Genomic DNA, 21,464 nt, shown 5'->3' with positions numbered 1-21,464 from the left:
AGCGTTTCTTCGCGTTTAATTTTTAGTGTTTACCAGTTCATACATTCACTGTATAGATCCTCTTCGTACATTGCTCTTGACTGCATTCTCTGTACTTTTTGTTTCTACTGTTCTCCTCCTGCCTGCAGGCCCTCAAACCCGGCAGTAGTTCATTTTCAATTGTATATGTATACAGTCAGTGATTTGTATTGTGTAAATAAGCGTTTCGAGACCGTTTTAAGACTTTGCTTCCCATTTTAACCAAACTGGGCGTTATAGACACGAAATAAATAAAGCCGACAACTTCGCCGCAAGCGCCACCTCTTGCCTCCACACGATCTGCAGATATCGTGATTTTTAAATTTCGAGATTTTTTATTTCTCGCTCATCATCAGCTAGAAATTTGCTGATTTGCTTGTACTGTGACGCCACCCAAGCCCTGTTCGCAGCGGCGTTCTTGTCAAGCTGCTGGAATGCCCAGGTAACCTCGGCCGAAGTCCCGTTGAAGTTGTAGAACAAGTTGCGAACCTTTAAGTGGAAGCGAACATAAACGATACATTTTTTTCGGAACTGGTTAAGCCTGTTTGAAGGGTTCCGAAAAATGTGACGAAACTTACTTGGTCGAGCTCCTGATCATTCACCATTCTGGCTGCAATGCGTACCAAGATTTCCACGAACTTCGCCCGCCACCTGCGGGGTCATGGCGGTAAAAATTAACGTATCTTGGTTGACAGTACAAATAACTCAAGCCATAGCAAAGGGGAAAAAAAGGTAAACTCAAGGGCTCGTTTCCTTTGTTAGAAACAAAACGCCCCTGTACTTGTTATCCCCTGTACTTGTTACCCCTGTATTCTGTAATATCCCCTGTACTTGTTAGAAACAAGTACGGGGGTAATATTATAAGTAATTGTAGCGTAAATTTGAAGGAAGAAAAGTGGATGAACTTGTAGTTTGTTTTTCTTGTGTCCCTGGTCGCGTTGTGTTATACAATAATGTAGTAATAAATTAGAAGTTTCGATAGTGTTGTATGAAGCAATACACTAATCCTCGTGTTGTCGCTTCAAATGTTTCTACGCTCATGTGTTTGGAAGAGCATATGAGGGGTTTGAGAGTGGTGCTATTTATTTGCGCCAAAAGTTTAAAAGCTTGCATAAAACACCGATGACAAAAGCATGGCAAACCGATGAAATGCTTGTGTTAAGTTCATCATCATCATCATTACCAGCCTGACTACCCCCACTGTAGGGCAAAGGCATATCTTATGAACCGTCAATCAAACCGGTCCTGTGCTTTGTGCTGCCACGCTATGCCGGCGAACTTTTTAATCTCATCGGCCCACCTAACTTTCTGTCACCCCTTCATGCGTTTGCCCTCTCTGGTAATCGAGTCAGTTACCCTTAATAACCAGTGGTTATCCTGCCTATACGTGCTACATGTCCGGCTCATGTCCATTTCTTCTTCTCAATTTCAATCATGATACCATTAACCCTGGTTTGTTCCCTGACCCACTCTGCTCCCTTCTTGTCTCTTAAGGTTACACCTATCATTTTCCTGTTCATCGCTCGCTGAGTCGTCCTCAGTTTAAGCTGAACCCTCTTTGTAAGTCTCCATGTTTCTGCTCCGTAGCTAAGTACCGGCAAGATACAGCTGTTATATACCTTCCTCTTGAGGGTTAGTGGTATATTACCATTCATGCTTTGAAAGTGCTTGCTGAATGTGATCCATCTTATACTTATTCTAGTTATTTCATTGCCATGGTTCGGCTCCGCGGTTGCTACCTGTCCTAAGTAGACATATTTTTTACGGCATACAGCGTCTCTCCATCTATCACGAAGCACTGTTTTCTGCCGAGACTTTTGCAAATTACTGTAGTTTTGTGCATAATAATTTTCAGGCCTACTCTTCGGTTTTTCGTGTCCAGTTCAATAATCTTGAGCTATAATTCGTCGCCTGAGTTACAAATGTCATCAGCGATTCGTAGATCATTAAGATACTCTCCATTAACTTTTATCCCTAACTCTTCGCAATCAAGGGCCCTGAAAACCTTCTGTAAAAACGCGGTTAATAGCATTGGAGAGATCGCGTCTCCCTGCTTTACACGCTACTTTATTGTTATTCAGTCGCTTTATTTATGGATAACTATGGGGGCTGTGGATCTCTACTGTAGATTTTTTCCAGTATGTTTATGTAGGGTTCGTCGATACCGTCATACCGTAGTGCCTGCATCACTTCTGATGTCTTGACTGAATGAAACGCCTTCTTGAAATCTATGAAGGCTATGCATCGTGGTTGATTGCATTTCACGCATTTCTCTATCGCCTGATTGATAGTATGAATGTGGTCTCTTGTGGAGTAGCCAGTACAGAATCTTGCTTGGTCTTTTGGTGGATTTACCTCTATAGTGCCTTAATTTTATTAACTATTAAATTTGTGAATATTTCTTACATGAAGAACATTGACGGCCAGTTCTTGCGGATGAAGTCCAACGTGAGATTCCTTCCTTGGACGCTACGCTCAGCGACGAACGTGAATATGCGGACGCAGTCAAGCACATTCAGCAGTTTCTCGTTCAAGGTTTTCCTGAGGAGCCTGCGCACGAATGGAGACAAGCGCGGTTGTGTTTAAACTTAGAGACATGCAAGTTTAGCGCACTGAATGGCGAGAGTAGCCTATGCATTACATTTTTTAATATTTATATAAATAGCGAAGATTATCTTCAGCGTAGTAACCTGTTGCTTATGTCGAGCAATACCCTACATAGCTTACGCTGTTTTTGAACTAGTGCGCAGTTTATACTCTAGTTCCTAAGCACGCACCTAACTCAATATTCATGGATTTTTTTTTGCATTTTGCCCCCAAATATCTCCGAAAGGCCATGCATGCGTGCGAAGCATTTCATATTCTGAATGTGGCGTTTGAGGTATTGAACCTTCATCATTGCGCTTAGCAGCACAACATGCCAAACAAAGTCACCACGGTGTGTAAAAAGCAAAAGTGCCATCGTAGGAGCAAAAGTGTAACTGAAACTAGCCGTTTACGTTCCTCGAAAGAGAGAGAGAGAGAGACCAGCTGCTCCATAGAATTATCTTCATATTGGTGCGTAAGGCCTACTCCCGTTTTCTTGGACAGTGCGGGAAATCCCCGTTTCTTGAATACGATCGATCGAGCGAAAAATCGATTCGCTGCACTCCCGTATTCAAGGCGCCCATAATGATGCAGGTCAGCGGCTGTGTTAGCCCACTATCCCAACGAACGTTTTCTTTTTCTTTTTTTATGAAGAAAAGCGCCAGTCTGAAAGCCAACTGAAACACGTAAAAGATTACTTGCGCTCGGTCTGGACCCTCCCCTAGCTGAAGTGCTACAAAAGCCTACAAAAGTTTCTGTATGACAACGTTTTTTCTGTCAATTAAATACACTCTTAGGGATAAAAAGAAAAGAGTGTGTGTGACGCCTACGGATAGTCCTGACGTGCTACGTATACGACTCTGATTGAAGAGGCACGTTATCTCTTTTGGGTAGCACGACTCTCTGAAGAGAGTATAATGACAACCCAAAAAAGAGTTGATGTGCCTCTTTAAAGAGAGTCATTACGTGGTATCTCTGGGTGCTCAAAAAATAGTCGTATGATTTTTTGCTCTTTCTTAGATGGAATAGGTTGAACATCGACTACACAATGGTCCCAACTTCGAGGGCTGGTAAAAACATTCAGCTTTTTCATTCGTTTTGCTCATCGAGAATCGACTTTCTAGAGCTGATTCAAAGGATGTTTCCTGGCTTATATGCTGTTTTCATATTTCCACTGTCATGAGTCACAGATAAAAATTGCCCTCTGCGAGATTTTCAAAAACTTGCTTTTACGAGCAATCGTAGCATATAGGTGCTTTTGTGAAGGTGAGACTTTTTTTTTCGTACCGACCGTTACATACTTGTCCACAACACCGCAGCATAGCGAGCTTCGTGAACGTGTTACAGTGTGTGCCCCCCCCCCCCCCAAAAAAAAAAAGTGGTTAAACATTATTATGTTCAATGTCACATTTTCGTTCCGATCTCTTTCGTTGTAGGATTGGAACGAAAAGAAAACTACGCAGTATAGGCGAGACGATACTTTATTCGAGAGCTGAAAGGAGAACAATAATGACGATAGTTATAGCGCGAGAACGGAACGACGGCAAAAACTATCGTCATGTCATACCAACTAGCCCAAACTTCCACACTTGAATGGAGAAGCTGTAGCCGTGTCGAATCCCATGATAACTGCCTCTAGCAGGTTGACTGTGAATGATTAGATTAATAGAACGGTTACCGTGACAGGAAAGCGCATTCCAAATGGTATAAAATAGAATGACATGATTAGATTAGATTAGGATATTTGCGGTCGTAATATGCAATCGTCTGCCGCGAAACATCGGTAAGCGGAGATCGATGGGACAAAACTTTGATATACAATGGACATGAAATAGTTCAATGGTGATCGGGCTAACACCCTAGCACTCTCTCTACATCAGTGTTTGCGTGCAAGCTGTAATTTACTGAGCTGTCTCAAGACGGAAACGCGCCCTTACGTTCGGATGATCCTCTGATTGGTGGAGCAGCTCAGAGCCCAGATGATCTCGGTGCGCTCGAGTCCCGGTTCATGCGCGTGCTGCACGAAGCGTTCCCAGACGAACTTCCAGTCCGAGTAGTCGCCCCGCTGCACTGCCGTGCAGTACACAAAGCCGCGCTGGTTGCGAGGTATCCTGCGGCATTGGTACCCACAGACACCCGTTGAGTGCACTTAGGTGTGCATGGCTGAATGCTTCGATGCGAAACTGATTGATTGATATGTGGGGCTTAACGTCCCAAAACCACCACATGATTATGGGAGACGCCGTAGTGGAAGGCTCTGGAAATCTCGACCACCTGGGTTTCCTTAACGCGCACCCAAATATGAGCACACGGTCAATGATAAACTGCACCTAGCGCTCTGAACACATCTGAACTTCGTGTAATGACTCACAAACATAGAAAAAAAAAGCCTTAAATATTTGCTTAATGTATTGCCATTGCGCATTTGTCAATTAGTATATCAACTAAGTGTGTTAAATAAGCCCTACAAATTTTCATAATAATAAACGGAAACCTGGTCTTCATCATATTGTTATGTAAAATGAGACGGGACGTGACAATTTGCCAGTGTATTTACACTGTGTAAATGCACGTATTGCTACGTAGCGACAGCTACGTAGCAATATTATGCAACTCGACAACGAACACAATGTTAGCACGTTAGATGTAGGAAAGATGCATGTGTCGTTAAGCGTAATGCAATTGTAAGGTGCAGAGTTTTAAAGTTACAAAATAAATACAATCTAATTCGTGACATGGTACAGTTTTCTGATTATGACCTCGGTCACAAGCGTTTACGACGCAGTAGAGAAACGACATATGCTGCTTATGTAAGCCAGTGATTAAAAATAAACCAGATGATAGACACGTTCGCGCCTTAATTTACAAATGGCTGGCAGCACTTAAAAAAAGGGGGGCGCGTGGTGGGGGTGGATACGAAACCAATTTGCGGAGTGAATGAGCTTGCGCTTTACTCAACTTGTTGGGCTGCCCACTGGTACTTTTTAACGCCTTGAAGTAGTTGACTGCAGCTGATGCGCACGGGACGTAGTCGTAACGACAGGCGAGCGCGTAGATGTCTCTGCGCAGTAGCCTGCGAAAAAGATGAAGACTCGCATTCGTACCCATTTCTAGACTTAAAATCTCGAGCACTAGTATCAGAGTGTTCAAGATGAACCTTATTTGAAGACGTACATTTTTTTTTATTTAAGTATACTGCAGACCTTCTCGGTCCAAGCAGGAGTGGTACATAGGATATACAAACAATGATGTCACGTACAGAAAGACACCGACACAATCCAAAAAAAAAAACTATTGAATTCCAAGTATCCAAAACAACAGTGTCATAATGCAACGTTCAGAATCATGCTAAAAGGACAAACCAGTCAAAGGGAAAGAAACTGCTCACAATAAATCCATATTCGTACATTTGCGTCTATTGTTCAAAACTAATAGTTTTAATCTTTTCAATAAAGGATTCTACGGTGTCACAGTTCACAGCTATTAATGGAAGTTGATTCCAATATGTAATTGATGACGGAAAAACAGAGTTTTTGTGAATGTTGTTGTGACTTGTGGGCAGTCGTATTGTCTTATTGTGGTTAGTTCTCGTGGAATGCCTGAAAAGTTCAAGAAGATAGTCTGATCTGGATATTGTATATTTCCCATAATAAAGATACATATATATGATACATATAGTACATATATATGATAGAGTAAGTGAGCAGAGTAAGAGTAAGTTGAGCGGGCCGTAAATGTGGGTCAGTGTCTATTTCACTTTTTTTATGTACGCTTGAATATCCATTGATCTGGCTACAGACGTATGTTAATATTCAGTGGCGTTTGCCTCGTTGAAGGAAGCAAGACACAGACGTGAACGTGACGTTTACATGGCTATAGAGCGTGCACATCGAATAGAATGTGCGATACTGCAATCTATGAGCAAACGACAAACTTTAATTTTACTGCATCACATTTTATTGCTGGGCTTGAGTTTCTTATTGTTGCACGCTTAATTAAGCCTGGTGACAAAGATACGAGCACAACTATTTTTACATGATAGCAGTGGTACTCTTATTATCTGTTAGTTAGCGAACACTGTTTCTAGTGATACAGGAAGCTGTTAAGAAAAAAAGAATTGAAGTGATTGTTCAAGTAAAAGAAATGCAACTTGCGTTTTCTGAACATCGTCTGTAGGCTTCTCCTCCCAGTTTAGTGCCGTGTAAGCCGGGGTGATGAGACGTACGACAAACGCCTAAATTCAAAAGAAAAAACATAAGAATGTTAATGTATAGAGATACGATGAGCAACTCAGATAAGCGAGGATCTAGTATAAATAAATATGTGAATAAAACTACGAAGAATCTATCATACGACTGTAGTGTACGTTCAGGAATTTTGTGAACTCAGAAAGCGTAGACTTTTATGCTCCACAACGCAGGAATGTTTGAATATAGGCATCGTCAGGTACTGACGTTGAAAGTGTCTCGAGCATTAAATACTCGCTGGTACACACAGACCCACCTTCCAGGACGGGAATATGTTGGTGCCCGACAGAAGATTCTCGATGCCTTTCCAGGCATTGAAGACTGCTTTCCACGGCAGAAACTCTCTTTCCTTTGTCAGATAGCGACTGGCAGAGAAGGCTAGGCTCATCTGAAGTGCACCCGACCTGAAATCGAACGCGAACGCAAAAATCAAGAAATCGCTTTCAAGTTGACGAGTTTTTACGGATAAATACAGAGCACCAGACAGTGTCAAACTTACCGGGCCAGGTCGTAGATGTCGCTGAGCATTTGCGCCCTATTTTGGTGTGGTATGGCCTGCAGTGAATATTATACGCCGTGAAAATAAATAGACTCGAAATAACTTTGGAACACAAAGTATATGCTTAATCGTACGAAAAGCGCTTTCTTGTGGCCAACGTACTAGAAAATCCGAAAAATACGCATCTGAGTAGGTTCAGCCACGGCACAAAGGAAGATGACAGTAAATTTTCATTCAACTTGAGTGCACCTGATGACATGACGTCGTAAGTAAACACATTCGGTCATTGGTAATAACCGATCAACTCAACGACAATATTGTAAAACGTACGCAGTTCTTGGGCAGTTTGTAAACATGGAGCATTTGTTTATAATTTTTACAAAGTCTGACGAGAAACGAACAATGACTGCAAGTTTAGTGGGCGATCCTGTTTAAATTCCATGAATTTATTTTATCCCTCGCTTCTATTTGGTGCCAAACTTGTGAAACCACATCCTACCACTCTAGAACCTCGCCAATCGCATATCGCGTTCCTTCGAAGTGGCGGCAAGAAAGCAACACACTTCGATGCAACCTGAGTAACAGAATGTTGGCTATGATTAAAAGGGAGCCACGCGAGGAAACATGAACTGGTGACCACACAAGACAATATAACATAAAAGCGATGATTCACTAACCGTGTGGTCCTTCTTCAGTTGTTCGATAAGCATCATCCAGTTTCTTTTGTCATAGTTGACGCGGTAGAAGCCCTTGGCTTTCAGGTTGAGCAACAGCCATGACGTGTTAGAAGGAACATCAGTCAACTTGCCTGCGAGAAACGGCAGCCACCGTGATTCGTTAGATTGTGATGCGTCCTTCGCGGTCGTTTTTGCGACTATTGTGAAGTGTTTCTCAAGACCATGCGCCCTTTTTGTACAAGTGGTACCCCGTAGAGAAAGAATGTCTGTTTACCATCAGGCTTTGAAAGCCACACGACCGGAGAGTGGTCCTTGAATTGCGAGAATGGGCCGCCGTTGGAAAACGTGATCGGAATGTGCCACACATTGCTGAAATAGAAAATTATAATAATGAAGCGACAACAAACTTTAGTTTATGCAAATTGAGGGAGCATCACTACATTGAGACTGAGTGAATAGCGGGAATTCGCACTTCAAAACTCTGCATCGAATTTGAAAACATCGCGCTGAAAAGTTTTTGGCTTGCCAAGTCATTTCTGGTTACTTATTGAGTGATTCAAAAGTTAATTACAGAAAAAAAGGCAAAGAATACGTGAAATAGTTAACAATTTGTTGGGTTTTACGTCCGGAACCCATGATATAATTATGAGAGACGCCATAGATGACGACTCCGAAAATTTCGATCATCTAGTATTTTTCATACTGCGCCTAAAACCTTAATACACAGGCATCTAACATTTTACACCCATGGAATAGTACGGGCGCCGCAGCGTATACATTTGATTGGACTGTCATCGGGTAAGCAGCATTTTCATTTACCACTCTGTTGTCAATGCTCAAATGGAAATCAATGAATCAAATCAATTCAGTGTCCGTGGAGCCCTATAAGCACTAGGCCACCATTGCGACGCGGACTGATTGACGTGTATGCTCACGCGTTCACTTGTCGCGTTATCGCATTATAACCGAGTCGGTCACGGTCACTGACCTGCTTTCCAAACGTGGTTCGTTGAAGAAGTAGCGGCACTGGGAGACCTTTGCAGTGCCCGAAGCGTAGAATCGTTTGACTGTCACCAAAGGGTAGCCATCTTGCCTCGTCCACGAATGCATCACCGAGGTCAGGTCCATGGGACTGCCCGACATGTTTTCGGCCTGTCGGAACATCACGCGCACATGTATATTCAGGCGACGGTGCTTTTACCAGTTTCCTCGAGGGCAGGTTTCAATCGAGCATGTGATTTATACTTCATGCTATAAGCTACGCTAACGCTACACTCACCTCCTTTCCACACTCTATCTCAAAAAAAGGTCAATCGGCATGAACAAAGTGTGAACTTTCTCACGTGCAACGTATTGGCATGTCACAGCGGTATATTTCTGAAAACTTTCCGCTCTCAGATATTGATGGTAAAGGCCAAAAAAAAAAGAAACTCGCTTATTTTTCTTTCAAAAAAACACGTGATATATACATATTCGCATTAATAAGACAGAATTCTAGCGAAGGAAATTTGGTTTGGTAGTAGCAGAGAGCGTCCAATATGAAGATAATTTGGCAGAAGTTTAATCATTTTCCAACCACGTTCTATATTTATTTAGCTGAAGCACACGGATACAGATGAAAAAAAAAACGTCTGTAATGTTAAACCGATTCCATTTTCTGCGGGTTCTTTAAAGGCTTCTATGTGGCGTATGCGACGACATTTTAACATTACTGACACTTACTTTTTGTCGACATCTGCATGCCTGTAATCACTGCAGCCGGGATAACGAAAACTTCGGAGACAAGAGACAAGGTATTTCAATTCACAGTAGCGCAAACAGTGAGCGGCAACACCCACATAAACTTCATGTGGCTGAATGTCAAAACAAGTTTTTTGCTGCAGTCCGCCATCGCCGACAGAAAATGCATTATATATATTATTATAAGTACTTGTGCCCAGCAGGTATTGCACCGCGAATGCTACTGAAAAAGATGTAGATAAGTTAGGTTTATTTGGACTAGCCTGCTGAAAGATGAAGTCCATTTTGAACCATAGCTTACTGCGATGCTTCCTGCTATGTGTAAATGTGGGTGGCAACGCTGCAAAACCTGACTGCGAAGCTGACGCTGTTTTGTTCTTGCTGTTGTTCGCCTTGGTTATGGCAACGCATTTCTACACAATTCAAGGTGCCTAAGGTGTTTTGTCATTGACACGATCATGTACATCCGTAAAATTATCATATTAAAGGAAATATTAACGGAAAAACAGCCACACGTGCAGTTTTTTTTTTTACACTAGCCACAAGAGACGCCTTACGAGCGTTCGCACAAACAATCATTGAGGGCCAGCTCGAGAACAATGAAGAATACGAAGCAGGCTGAAAACATTTTCGCAGTGCCGTGAAGTACCTTCTCCAATGCCCTCCACACGTCGTCCTCGTGTATGCGTTCATACCTGTACGACTGGAGGAACTCCTGCAACAACAGTACACTAGCATTGATGTATCACAGGGGCACACAGTTGTCACTAATACATAAAGTAGCGCGAGTTTTCGCAGTGAGTACTCACGCTCAGTCCTTTACGGAAGCTGTTGTTGCTCAAGAACGCCTCTACCATCCGCACCAGAGCGAGTCCCTGGAAGTAATGACAGCATACTCGCAGAACATTTCACCACGGGATGACACTCCAAATAGTTGAAGGGCCCCAAAACTTTTCTTAAAGAGTGGTCTTTTTTTTTCGCCTTCACTACACATTCTTCAAGCTTTGTCTTGTCCTCGCCACTTATTTAATTCTAAAACACGTGTACGATGGGGGCAAAGATTTAGCTATATCAGGATTTTGTGCTTTTCGTCTACACGCTGTTATTTTACCTTGCGTGGCCTGAAAACGCATAAAAAGAAGTGAAATCGGTGGATCGCTCACGAGTCATGCGATACGGTGAAGAATGGGCGTGATACCGCATGGCTAAGCAAAGTAGGAGGCGATTCACAGCCCATTCCCCTCAAATGTGGACCACTTGAAGACTTGTTTTCTAATAACGTCACGTGAACAGGTTGCTGGCGTCACTAATTCTGTCAAAAAGACGTAAAAGATGAGGAGATAATAACGCGCTTCTTTATGGTATCTTCAGGGGTCGTTTATGGGTCCTTTAGTGATGTGTGTTCAGTAAACCACTTGTGATGTTAAGTACCTTCTTGAGATCGACGTTGATCAGAGGGTTTTCGCCGAGCATATCGATCGATTCCTCGTCCGACAGGGCGTAGTGAGTACCCAGGCTGTCCGAGTACAACGCGTCGTGAACGTCGTAGATGAGCTCCAAGTCAGCCTGGTTTGGAGGAAGGACGTTAAAAAAAACACAACCTCCCGCTCAAGAGAACCATGTGTAGATGCGAAGCAACGGGCGCTAACGCCTACACTGGCGGCGGTGTTGCACAGGAGAGAAAGCTGGGGAAACGAAAAGCAAGCAGTGATGAGCAGTGTTTCTTATTAAAACATGCTAATCGCTGCTTATGGGCACTGAGAGACAGAAGACTTCGACTGGACAGGGGGACCCTCAGTCAGATTTTAGTCAACGCACACGTTACGCATTTTTATTGTTCAACAACGCACAGGAGAAATCCTACACCAGCACTACCTTTGAGGTCAAGGTGCAGTGCATATGGACCTTTTTTATGGAGATCAGGTTTTTCTCTTTTTTGGGCTGTTGCACAAGAGTATAAAAGCCGACGTCACAGCCTTGGCAGTGCATTTTTGGGGGGTCAGATGCACTAACAACAGCTCAGAGAGGACTATGGTGGCGCCCAGAGAGCCTTGAGTGAAAATGTGCATACGGGGTGGCCAACGAACGGTTTTGCAACGCGAGCAGTCGGTGTTTTAGGTGCGGAGCATCTCTTGCTCGCGCGTATGTCACGCGTCAACCGGCGTCCGCACTCGCACTACGCATGCGCGACTCTACTGCTCCACTCTCTCCGCATTACTCTCTCCACTTCCCTCCTACCACCTGCTTACGCTCGCTCCCCCATTGCGCATGCGCGTTCTCTCCACTCTCTCTCTCCTATCCTACGCTCCCCTTCTCCTGCTTCGCAACGCCGACGCAGGGAGCGTGAGCTCACGAGTTTTTTCATTGAAAAAAAAAACCCCGACTGGTCCCGCTGCACAACCGTTCACTGGCCACCTAGTATATATAGACACTGGATGTTGACCTCCAAGGTAGTGGTGGTGAAAGATTTCTCCGCGGAAGTTTCCAACTAAACGTTTACGGAATGTGTGGCAACGAACCAAGTTAACAACGTAAGAACACGCAAGGTTCATCGCAAGGCAACACCGCAAACCGCTTAAGGAGAGTTGCGCATGCATAATGTGAGTGCGGAAGCCGCCGTCGCCGCGGGACATGAACCCGAGCAAGAGATGCTCCGCATCTAAAACAAAATGTCGCATTGTCATACTGTACTTTGTTGTTGCTATTGTTGCGTCCTCGAAACGATTACACGATATAGAAAATAACGCATCGGTGGTGTCGCCTTCATGGTACCTCACGTTGAGAATACTTGTCCTGTCAAGTATTTGTTCTGTAAAGCTGGCTTTTTTGCGCAACACAACTGTTTAAGGTGCGGCCATTGCGCGGTATTCAAGGAGAAACCACGATCGCAGTATATAAGCATAAGCGGGAATGACACCTATTACTCGCGAGGGCACTCTATAAGCCAACTGACGTACACTTCAATGGCAACTATACTTGCTGAGTAGGATAGAACTGATTACTCACGGAATCCCAGTAGGAGTCAATTTTCTTCAGTGCCGAGTACTTGTTGAACCCGGCCAGTGCTCGACTCAGCCAGATGTTATTCCATCCAGACAGCGTCACGTGGTTCCCAAACCACTTGTGTTGGCAAAATACAAAAACAGTGATAAAAATTCTCATGTTAAAGAAACTTGAGTGCGCAAAATATATAGCCGTTTTACTGCAAACATCCAAGTCTTAGTGGGTCAAATTTTGTCCTGTGTTTGCTCAGTTACCCATTCTTTCGGTCCCCTCTACTGATCCAGCACATTGCATGTAACGGCGAATTTTCAGTGCAAGCGTGATATATCAACGAGTTTTTTTTTTTACTATTCGAAGTTGTCAATCAACAGCAGACACCCACATTTGAACATCAACCAAGTACAGCACGGCGAGTGTGCACTAATATGGATGAAAAACAATGTGAATGCAAAAGCTCACCTGCGCCGATATGGCGTAGGCCAAAGCCGACAACCTATGCAAAGCATCCTTGGCCATCGTTTTTCGTGGATTCTGAAGGATGAACGTCGGCTCCTTCATGAAAATCAGCCCAAAGTAGCCGGACGTGTCGATTGAGCAGTTGGAAAGGATTACTATATCTGAAATGGCGAACGCCAAGTTTTGACTGTCCGATTTTCTTTTCAGTCAAGTAATCCGGCGAAAAGCACGCTAACTAAAAGCAGCGAGGTCACGGCTCTTACAAGAACTACTGCATATATACTTATTCAAATCGCGTCAATTCGTTTCACTAGGTGTTTGTGCTTACCAAGTTTCGGCATTGGATACTTCGTTTCGTAATAATCTTCGTAATGCTCGAGTAATTTTGGCACAACGTCCAGAGCCAGTTTTTGTGCCAGGGCTGTAGCCGACGCACGAGTCCAAACCCTCATCTGAAGACAAGTGAACGAAACATTACCGATCTTTACAATATATGCAAACTATACATGCGCTAACATGAAGTGCAGGAGTGAATATTTGAGGTAAGGCTGACCTGGGGAATGCGAATCACCGTATTTCATAATGAACGAAAGAAGCGAATTTTCTTGCAGGAACTAGTTTACATGTGAAACTCAACATGATTAATCGAACAGACAATAAGGGCCAGGGGAAGCGTAGATTACAGTAATTATTGTGTATATCTATAGTGTACTAGTAGGGAGGTAAACTGGAACCGATTGATGTGGACGAAAAATCACCCTTTCCGTAAATGGCACCTGAACCCACTACCTTCGATTTGTGACGTGAATTGAAATTAGTTGAAGGGGACGAAAAAGCACTCTTTCTAACGGTGGTGTCTGAAACCACAACATTCGAATGTTTTGGGTTCCGATTCTACTGACGCTGACGGTAATCGCTGCGGCTATCCTCGAGGATTTCGAGCTAATCACATGACCAAGCACGTGGTTACGTATTGATGCTCACCGTGCCCTTGCCGAAGGATGGAAAGTCGTTCAGTGTCAGTGCGATAAGCAGTGTTGGTATCCTCGGCGTCCTGGCAAAGGTGTCGGCCACGAGGTCCGGAGTCCTAACAAACGTGAAGAAGCAAAATTTACGGAATCGTACAGTATAGTAATGGCATACAAATGGGACTAATCAGTATACGATACGCGAACCCTAATCGCAGCGACGCCGACACACGCTTCCTGCATTAGGAACTTTGGATTTTTTTTTTTTGGCGCAATACAACATAAGGGGCCTCGGAGAGTTATTCACCTTTACGCATCTGCCTCAGAACCCATGGACGATTCCTTAGCTTGCCACGTTGGTACAGCCAATATAATAAACAAAGCACGACATAAAAAAAGAAAGCTAAAAGAGCTCTTTCAGTGCACTACTATGTAGACTAGAATGAACATTTTTCTGAGAGTGTATAGTACGGCTTTTCTCCTTTTTGTTCTTTTTCTATGGGCCTGCGTTCACTATGGTAAGCTTAATTAAATTATGAAACAACGCGTGTGCTGCACTCGGTTGGGCAACGTACTCTCCAGAACCTGACGTGCTGGTCCACGCGAAAGTTTACAAACTTTCAGCCCAGAAATGCATGCATGGCACTTAGTACCTTCTTTCCGTCCTATAAACTGGCATGTTGGACAAGACGTTGACTTCCTTCCTGTGCACGACGACGATATCGAAACTGGCCGTCACTGAAGGGTCGTCGAAACAAGGAAACACCCTTCGTGCGTACTTGGGACGCATATTAGTGAGAAGAGCCCACCTGCACATGTGAAGTCCTATATCGGTACTGCATGTGAAGTCCTATATCGGTACTTGATTGGCTTATCGACGTCACCACCGTCGAATATTTACTACATCACCGTATAGTCACTGTAAAAAGAAATTAAATCACTCGGAGAATGGATGTGGCAATGTGTACAGAATTATTACGTGGGACGTCTTGTGTTCGTCCAGGAATAGCAAAAAAAAAAAAGACGGCTCTCTGTGTATCTCTTCAAGACGACCTAAGCAAGCTGTATAGTTAAGGCCGTAATAGCTTTCGTTAATTTGCACTACTCAACTTTTTAAAAACACACTACGCTATTATTACCCCTGTAGTCGTCACTGTATTTGTTACAGTAAAAAAATTGCTATAGCCATCACAAGCTCATTTCTGTTTGGCAATGAAGTCCGGCGTCTAAAACAGAGCGTACATTATGCAATGAAATCAAGAAACGGCTCTCCAAACACTATGTTGGTCATAGTGCTTAATTTTGGAAGAAGGAAAAAAAGCGACAGCTTCTGTTCATTTTTTTTCCCTCTTTTTCGCATTCACTTCAAGCAGGTTGAGTAAACTGTTGTGAAAACCGCGTAGCAAGTAATTTATTTATAACTCAAAAGAGAAAATGATAATAAAACTAAATTGTTACTATTAAAACTTACAAATGAAGCTGCGAGCTTCGTCCCATCTAAAATTTTTTTCACCGCTAATTTTAGGGCACTCACTTGTGTCGCTTTCCGGGAACATCGACGTAGCCGACCCGGTACAGTCCTTTGGGCTCCGTACCCACCGTACCCGAAAAGCGTAGGGTCAAGTTGTAGCGTTCGTTTCTGTGCAGCTGCTCTCTCAATCGGATGTGGTACAGGTCTTCGATCACGTTGCGAGACGTGTTTTCGACGCGCAGCGGCTTCTGCACGCTCCTAAAGGTGGCTACGATATTGAGCACGTCCACTGCCAATCCAGGAGCGGCGTGTAGCGCAATCCTGTCCGTGCGCTTGCGGCACACGAAAGTGAGAGTGACGGTTCCATTGAACGAGAAGTTGGTCGCTTCGTCCATGCTGGGCTCGATCTCCAGAACGTAGTGGATGGGTGTGGAACCTTCCAGTTCAACGCGGCGGGTCCCGCGCACCGTCGGTGTACTTGGAAGGCCCGTGGTCTCGGCACTCGTCGCGTCCGTGGTGTTTTTTTCGGACACCTTCGCGCCCTGCTGAACACCGGCGTTCGCTGAATCGGGCGGAAGCAGCAGGTGAGCGTTGTCGGCGCGCTTCATGTTGCGCAGCGACCCGATCGACGACTCCTGGTCGGAGGTTTCTTCGTCTCCCGATAGAAGCCTCGGTAAGACGTTTCCGACGGTCGTGTTCGTCGTCGTCGCCGTCGCCAATCCGGAGTGACTGTTCGTTCTGAAGTACCACCACGTGAGCGCGCCTCGGGCGCGGCCGACGCTACGTCGAGGCACGGCGCTGGTGGACAGCGAGCGGTGCGGAGAGCCGGAGACGGACGCGGCGCCGAAGCCCATCGTGACGACCACGCTGATCACGAAACACGAGGCCAGGCAGATCAGCTGCCAGGGCTGGTGTTTGACGACCAAGGTTTGGGCGCTGTCGCTGTCAGTAGAACGAAAGCGCTTGCTGCCCGAGTCGCTCGACTCGACAGCTGCTCGACGCACAGACGACGCCATCTTTGCGGGAGCCTGCACTTGTCGACATGTATGAACTCATCAGCACATCAAAAGTCTGATTTCATGTTTCAGCCAAAGACCTATGATGTAGGAATGACTGTGCCACCACAGCAATATGACATCTTTTTGTTATGTTGACACGTAGGATTGCAAGATCCCCACGAGATTGCAGGGTGACTACGATTCATTCACAGCGCATTATAATGAGTTATGATGCAAAGTTTTAACAGACAATTTCACAAAAGGCTTCCTAATGCACGGCTGAAAAGAACGGTTGCTTTATTCTTCTCATACACGGAGTGTCGCGATTTCACTTTCAACTTGGCCATGCTTAAATTTGCTTAGCCGTGCACAACACCTTCGATTTCAGCCCCCCCCCCCCTCTTTAATAATTACACCAATTTAGCAAAATAAGTATGCTTACCTTGCGTTGATCGTGCGCCCTTAAGCTCTCCTTCTTCTTCTGGACGATCTGCACGTGCCTCGAGCTAGACTGTCGGAAAATGATACCCGCCTCGTTTGTGTAAGCTGATATTACGCGATATTGGCGCTGCTATATGCACACGGAAACTTCTCACTCAAGTGTGTTTTGAACATTGCATTCGCGAATGACCAAAGACGAGCTTTTAACTCTAAGTCCGTATCCTATAGGAAGTGGTCCACTGACTTGTTGTGCATGGTCACCGTACCGAAACGTGCTCCTTGTGGACAATGCACATACATATGTGGTTCGTATCATCATCCGACCATCTCTTTCTGCTTAGACTGCCTCTGTCAGTAGTGGCAGACTATCATGAACTCTCGATATACCTCTTGTACAGCCACGTACAAGCGTGTATACACCCGTGAACATGTACAGGGTTGCCCTTCAGAAGGTCGAAGGTTCGTCGCAACGATCTCCCCACCCCTTTCCCATTAAGACAAAGTATTACTTGACTATTAGGACAAGTGGGGCAGACCTGGCGCTCCGACTTCGGCTACAAAGATGGGCGGCTGTCCCCCCTATCCCCGCCGTGCGCACATCTATGCATGAACCACAGTTGCAATAAAAGTAAGTGTACTCCAGAAGAATAAGCAATATATTGTTGACTATTCAAATCAGGACACCAATCCAAGGGCTCGGATGGTGCTCTTAAAGTCGCTTTGTATGGGAAGTTTCAACAAATAGGGGAAGCACCTTCTTTTTGAACTGTGGCGTCACTGACACGTGGAGTGACGTGGAACGTGACATTTTTGGAGATGTCGTGCACACTTACTACAACCCAGAGAATATTATGGTAGAGCCCAGGTAGGCTTCGTTGAAAATGTGCATAACCGTTAAACAATTACACGGTACGTAACTGTTCAACCGTTATAAAGAGCGGTTATACAGGCACTTTATAATAATTATTGGGAATTACGTCACCAAACTAACATATGATTTTGAGAGACGCCGTAGTGGAGGGCCCCGGAAATTTTGACCACTTGAAAGATTTTTAGCGTGCACCTTAATCTAAGCACACGAGCTGCCCGTATATACCCGTAGTGGGCATACACAGGGTGCCCCACGTAATTTTAGCCAGAGTTTAAAAATATGCCGGAACACGAAATCACGACGCGACCAAGTGCATGTTGCTCACCGTTGCCTGGAGTTAGTTCGACTATTTTTTGTGTTCTCAAATATTGTTTAATTATATATGTTTACTTATTCATCGTGAGCTTATTTACAGCGCAACACCAGAAAAAACACAGGACAGAGAAGGAGCAAAAGAGAAAGAAAAGATGGCGCTGCTCCTTCCCTGTCCTGTGCTTTTTCTGGTGTTGCGCTGTAAATAAGTTCACGATGGATCCTAACCAACTGGCCCAACTTACCATCTTACTATGTTTAATTAACTAACTTTTCAAGAAACGAAGATAGATAAAAAATTCAATGAGAAAGTTGTAGATCGGTTTGCAAAACATCCGATTAGACAGTTTTGAACTTTATATGTGTTAGGTATTAGTGTTTTTCTGCTAATCACAAATTCCCGTGAAAAACAAAAAAAATACCTCGCTAAAGTTACGTGGGACACCCTGTACACATGGTACTTTAGAAACCCGCCCTCAACCACTGGATCAACCATAGCGGTAGCTCCCCGACAGCGGGACAGGGGTATAGTTTGTGTTAGAGTTACAGGGTACTTTTATATATGGTAACTCAGTTTGTGCCACTATAGCAGTGGCTGATTCAGAGGGAAAGGAGGTAGGTGCGATCGCCTCCCCCCCCCCCTTTCAAAGCCTATCAGCACCCTCGCCCCCTCTATTTTGTGCTTACCGTCCATCTGTTATAACCAATATGACAAATAAGTGGCACCCCTTTTAACAGTCTTTATGCTCCGATAAAGTCTTTGTGCTAGTAAAAAGAAAAAAAGTACGGACCATGTTTGTTAATTTGTTACGTCTTCTGGGTTTCTTCAAACCCCTCTACTAGAGGCGTGCGGAAATTTTGACAGTTTCTATTATGAGCTGCAACAATTAATGAACGTCCACGTGAGATGGCCACGAATATTGTTTTCTTGCAAGCAATTATTCGCAGATTGCAGATTTTGCAATGTGAGAACTAATTACACTAACAGGACTGCACTGGGCCAAGAAAAAAAAATAAAACGAAACGCGCACCTGCCTTTTCCGTTTCTTCCACACACAATACGAAGTAGGTGCGGAAGAAAAATCGAGGCTTGTATTGTACCCGTCACTTGTATTCGTGCGCATGTTAATTGGTATCGTTGAGCATGTAATCAAAGCACAGTGAAACTTCGATGTAACAAAGTCGTAAATTTGCCAATTTAGTTTGTTATTTAGGAACTTTGTTAAAACGAAATTCGACCATTTTAGGAATGCTTATCTCCAAAAACTTCTTTTTTGCACTGGAAGTGCCAGAAGAATATTCACACAATACGGCAGCACAAAAAAATAATAATAAAATGAAGAAGCTGGCACTACCGTGCAAGGCTTGACACTACGAAGCTGATCGATTCATTGGCGTTTTATTACTATTAATAATTGAATAATAATATCATTATTATTATTAATTTTAATCACGTTCATTTTGTAGTCAAGATAATGGCTATATTGTCTGGTCTGAACGACAGAAAAGCAATTATTGCACTGTTTTCGTTCTACGCACGTTATTTTTCTCATAAATATTCAATACTGAAAATGCCTCACTAACTCTAATAATAAACTCTTGGCCTATCATTCTGAGTGGTTACGAGCCATAGTTGAGACATCATGATCATCATATCATCATCAATGGCGCTTCTTGTCTGGTGCTATAGGTTTTAACTTGGCTGATGTTAGGCTGGAACTTGACAATTCCTATTGCCAGGCTCGAACTTGTCAATAGGTCTAAACGTGGCCGATGCTAGGCCTAAGCTTGGTTTATGCCAGGCTTTTTCTTAGCCTATTACGGCCATTGGATTCACCAACTTCACTGTATCTGATCTTTTGAGGCCAGTTCAAGCGTTTTATTTATTTATTTATTTATTTATTTATTTATTTATTTATTTATTTATTTATTTATTTATTTATTTGTTTGTTTGTTTGTTTGTTTGTTTGTTTATTTATTTATTTATTTATTACGAAACAGCTATAGTTGATAGGCGACACCAATTTTGAAGTTTGTGTGGTCCCTACGCAGCTGCAGCGCGGCGCGAGGAAGTCATACTAACCTCCTTAGCGCGCCGGCTCCTCCATCCATAGAGGTTCCTAAATATACACAAGGGGGAACTCCAGCGCTGGTGTCTATGCGTTATGCAACGGATGGCACTTCAGCCAGCATGGAAATTATACATGGAGGAAAGAACCCTGGCGTCCAGAAGCCAACCTCCTGTGAAACCACACGCTTCTCGCATTCATGCTCATTTCCCATGATGCTACTGTTTAATTTCCTTTTTGGTGGGCTCGTGAACAAAAAATGGCAGCATATCCACGGAGTGAATGATGGAGAGTGGGGCGAAGCACTCGTCCGTCCATGCGTCCGTCTGTGTGACCGTCCATGCGTCCATTCGTGCGCCCGTCCCTGCGTTCGTTCATGCATCCGCCCTTGCGTCCGTTCATGCGTCCATCCATGCATCTGTCTGTGTGTCCGTTCGTCCATCTATTCAACACTCCAAGTCCCACCATCTCGCATCTTTTTATCATATATTCCCCATATAGAAGCACCGCCATTCAGTGGACATTCTAAGGACTCCCACCATCTCGCATCTTTTTATCATATATTCCCCATATAGAAGCACCGCCATTCAGTGGACATTCCAAGGACTAAACGAGAGGTGGCACACGCACACTTTCTTACGGCTTGCGCTTCGGGTCTACTTCCCACCTTCAACCACGTTGAGTTCATGGTATATACTAGTTCACTGTATTCATGGCACTGCGGCCCAATGCTCGCTAAACTTTTCTAAAACCAAGGAGGTTACGCCCAGCGAGTATAACGTAGCAACCTTTTCCTGTTCGATAGTACTCAATGTACATGCCAGTGGCTGCTAATGTGAAATGAGAGACAGGAGGATTCAGCTTTTAGTTTCTTACGGCTTGCGCTTCGTATCTGCTTCCCCCTTTAACCACCTCGAATTCATTCATGGTATATACTAGTTCATTGTATTCGTGGCCCTGCGGCTCAACGCTCGCTAAACCTTTCTAAAACTAAGAAGGTTACACCCAGCGAGTATAATGTAGCAACCCTTTCTTGTCCGATAGTGCTCAATGTACATGCCAATGGCTGCTAATGGGGATCGCAGCGTGCGCGTTGACTAAAAGCCGA

General features: G+C 44.1%; 3 protein-coding genes across 3 annotated transcripts; all 3 read right to left on the bottom strand.

Moving 5' to 3' along the window:
* Nucleotides 1-327: 327 nt before the first annotated feature.
* LOC142814362 (uncharacterized) lies at nucleotides 328-4,228 on the bottom strand. Its single transcript, XM_075893071.1, has 4 exons — nucleotides 4,194-4,228; nucleotides 2,425-2,568; nucleotides 597-669; nucleotides 328-507 (listed from the first exon to the last, which is right to left on the bottom strand). Exons 1-4 carry the CDS (start codon nucleotides 4,226-4,228, stop codon nucleotides 337-339), a joined length of 423 nt encoding a protein of 140 aa, XP_075749186.1. The 3' UTR covers nucleotides 328-336.
* A 2,459-nt stretch (nucleotides 4,229-6,687) lies between these two features.
* Nucleotides 6,688-11,327, bottom strand: LOC142814361 (aminopeptidase N-like). Its single transcript, XM_075893070.1, has 10 exons — nucleotides 11,199-11,327; nucleotides 10,577-10,642; nucleotides 10,417-10,482; nucleotides 9,016-9,179; nucleotides 8,302-8,396; nucleotides 8,028-8,158; nucleotides 7,351-7,406; nucleotides 7,108-7,255; nucleotides 6,759-6,838; nucleotides 6,688-6,703 (listed from the first exon to the last, which is right to left on the bottom strand). The coding sequence occupies exons 1-10, from the start codon at nucleotides 11,238-11,240 to the stop codon at nucleotides 6,688-6,690; spliced, it is 864 nt and encodes a 287-aa protein (XP_075749185.1). The 5' UTR covers nucleotides 11,241-11,327.
* Nucleotides 11,328-12,737: 1,410 nt separating this feature from the next.
* On the bottom strand, nucleotides 12,738-16,748 carry LOC142814360 (aminopeptidase N-like). The gene is made up of 6 exons (XM_075893069.1): nucleotides 15,729-16,748; nucleotides 14,848-15,003; nucleotides 14,211-14,313; nucleotides 13,555-13,678; nucleotides 13,230-13,387; nucleotides 12,738-12,887 (listed from the first exon to the last, which is right to left on the bottom strand). Exons 1-6 carry the CDS (start codon nucleotides 16,679-16,681, stop codon nucleotides 12,738-12,740), a joined length of 1,644 nt encoding a protein of 547 aa, XP_075749184.1. The 5' UTR covers nucleotides 16,682-16,748.
* Nucleotides 16,749-21,464: the final 4,716 nt, after the last annotated feature.

Source organism: Rhipicephalus microplus, chromosome 4 (assembly GCF_043290135.1).
Source record: "Rhipicephalus microplus isolate Deutch F79 chromosome 4, USDA_Rmic, whole genome shotgun sequence".
NCBI classification, from domain to species: Eukaryota; Metazoa; Arthropoda; class Arachnida; order Ixodida; family Ixodidae; genus Rhipicephalus; species Rhipicephalus microplus.
This window is presented reverse-complemented; position numbering and strand designations above follow the sequence as displayed.

What these genes read in the sequence shown, in the direction of transcription:
- LOC142814362 (XM_075893071.1), bottom strand. Translation starts at nt 4,228, where the DNA reads ATGGGATTCGACACGGCTACAGCTTCTCCATTCAA. An exon ending in GCTACAGCTTCTCCATTCAA is followed by an intron (nt 2,569 to 4,193) that starts GTGTGGAAGTTT and finishes ATTCGTGCGCAG; the next exon opens with GCTCCTCAGGAAAACCTTGA. An exon ending in TGGCCGTCAATGTTCTTCAT is followed by an intron (nt 670 to 2,424) that starts GTAAGAAATATT and finishes ATGACCCCGCAG; the next exon opens with GTGGCGGGCGAAGTTCGTGG.
- LOC142814361 (XM_075893070.1), bottom strand. Translation starts at nt 11,240, where the DNA reads ATGCTCGGCGAAAACCCTCTGATCAACGTCGATCTCAAGAAG. An exon ending in GAACCACGTTTGGAAAGCAG is followed by an intron (nt 8,397 to 9,015) that starts GTCAGTGACCGT and finishes TTTCTATTTCAG; the next exon opens with CAATGTGTGGCACATTCCGA. An exon ending in ACATATTCCCGTCCTGGAAG is followed by an intron (nt 6,839 to 7,107) that starts GTGGGTCTGTGT and finishes TTTTGAATTTAG; the next exon opens with GCGTTTGTCGTACGTCTCAT.
- LOC142814360 (XM_075893069.1), bottom strand. Translation starts at nt 16,681, where the DNA reads ATGGCGTCGTCTGTGCGTCGAGCAGCTGTCGAGTCGAGCGACTCGGGC. An exon ending in GTTTATAGGACGGAAAGAAG is followed by an intron (nt 14,314 to 14,847) that starts GTACTAAGTGCC and finishes CACGTTTGTTAG; the next exon opens with GACTCCGGACCTCGTGGCCG. An exon ending in CCTACGCCATATCGGCGCAG is followed by an intron (nt 12,888 to 13,229) that starts GTGAGCTTTTGC and finishes TGCCAACACAAG; the next exon opens with TGGTTTGGGAACCACGTGAC.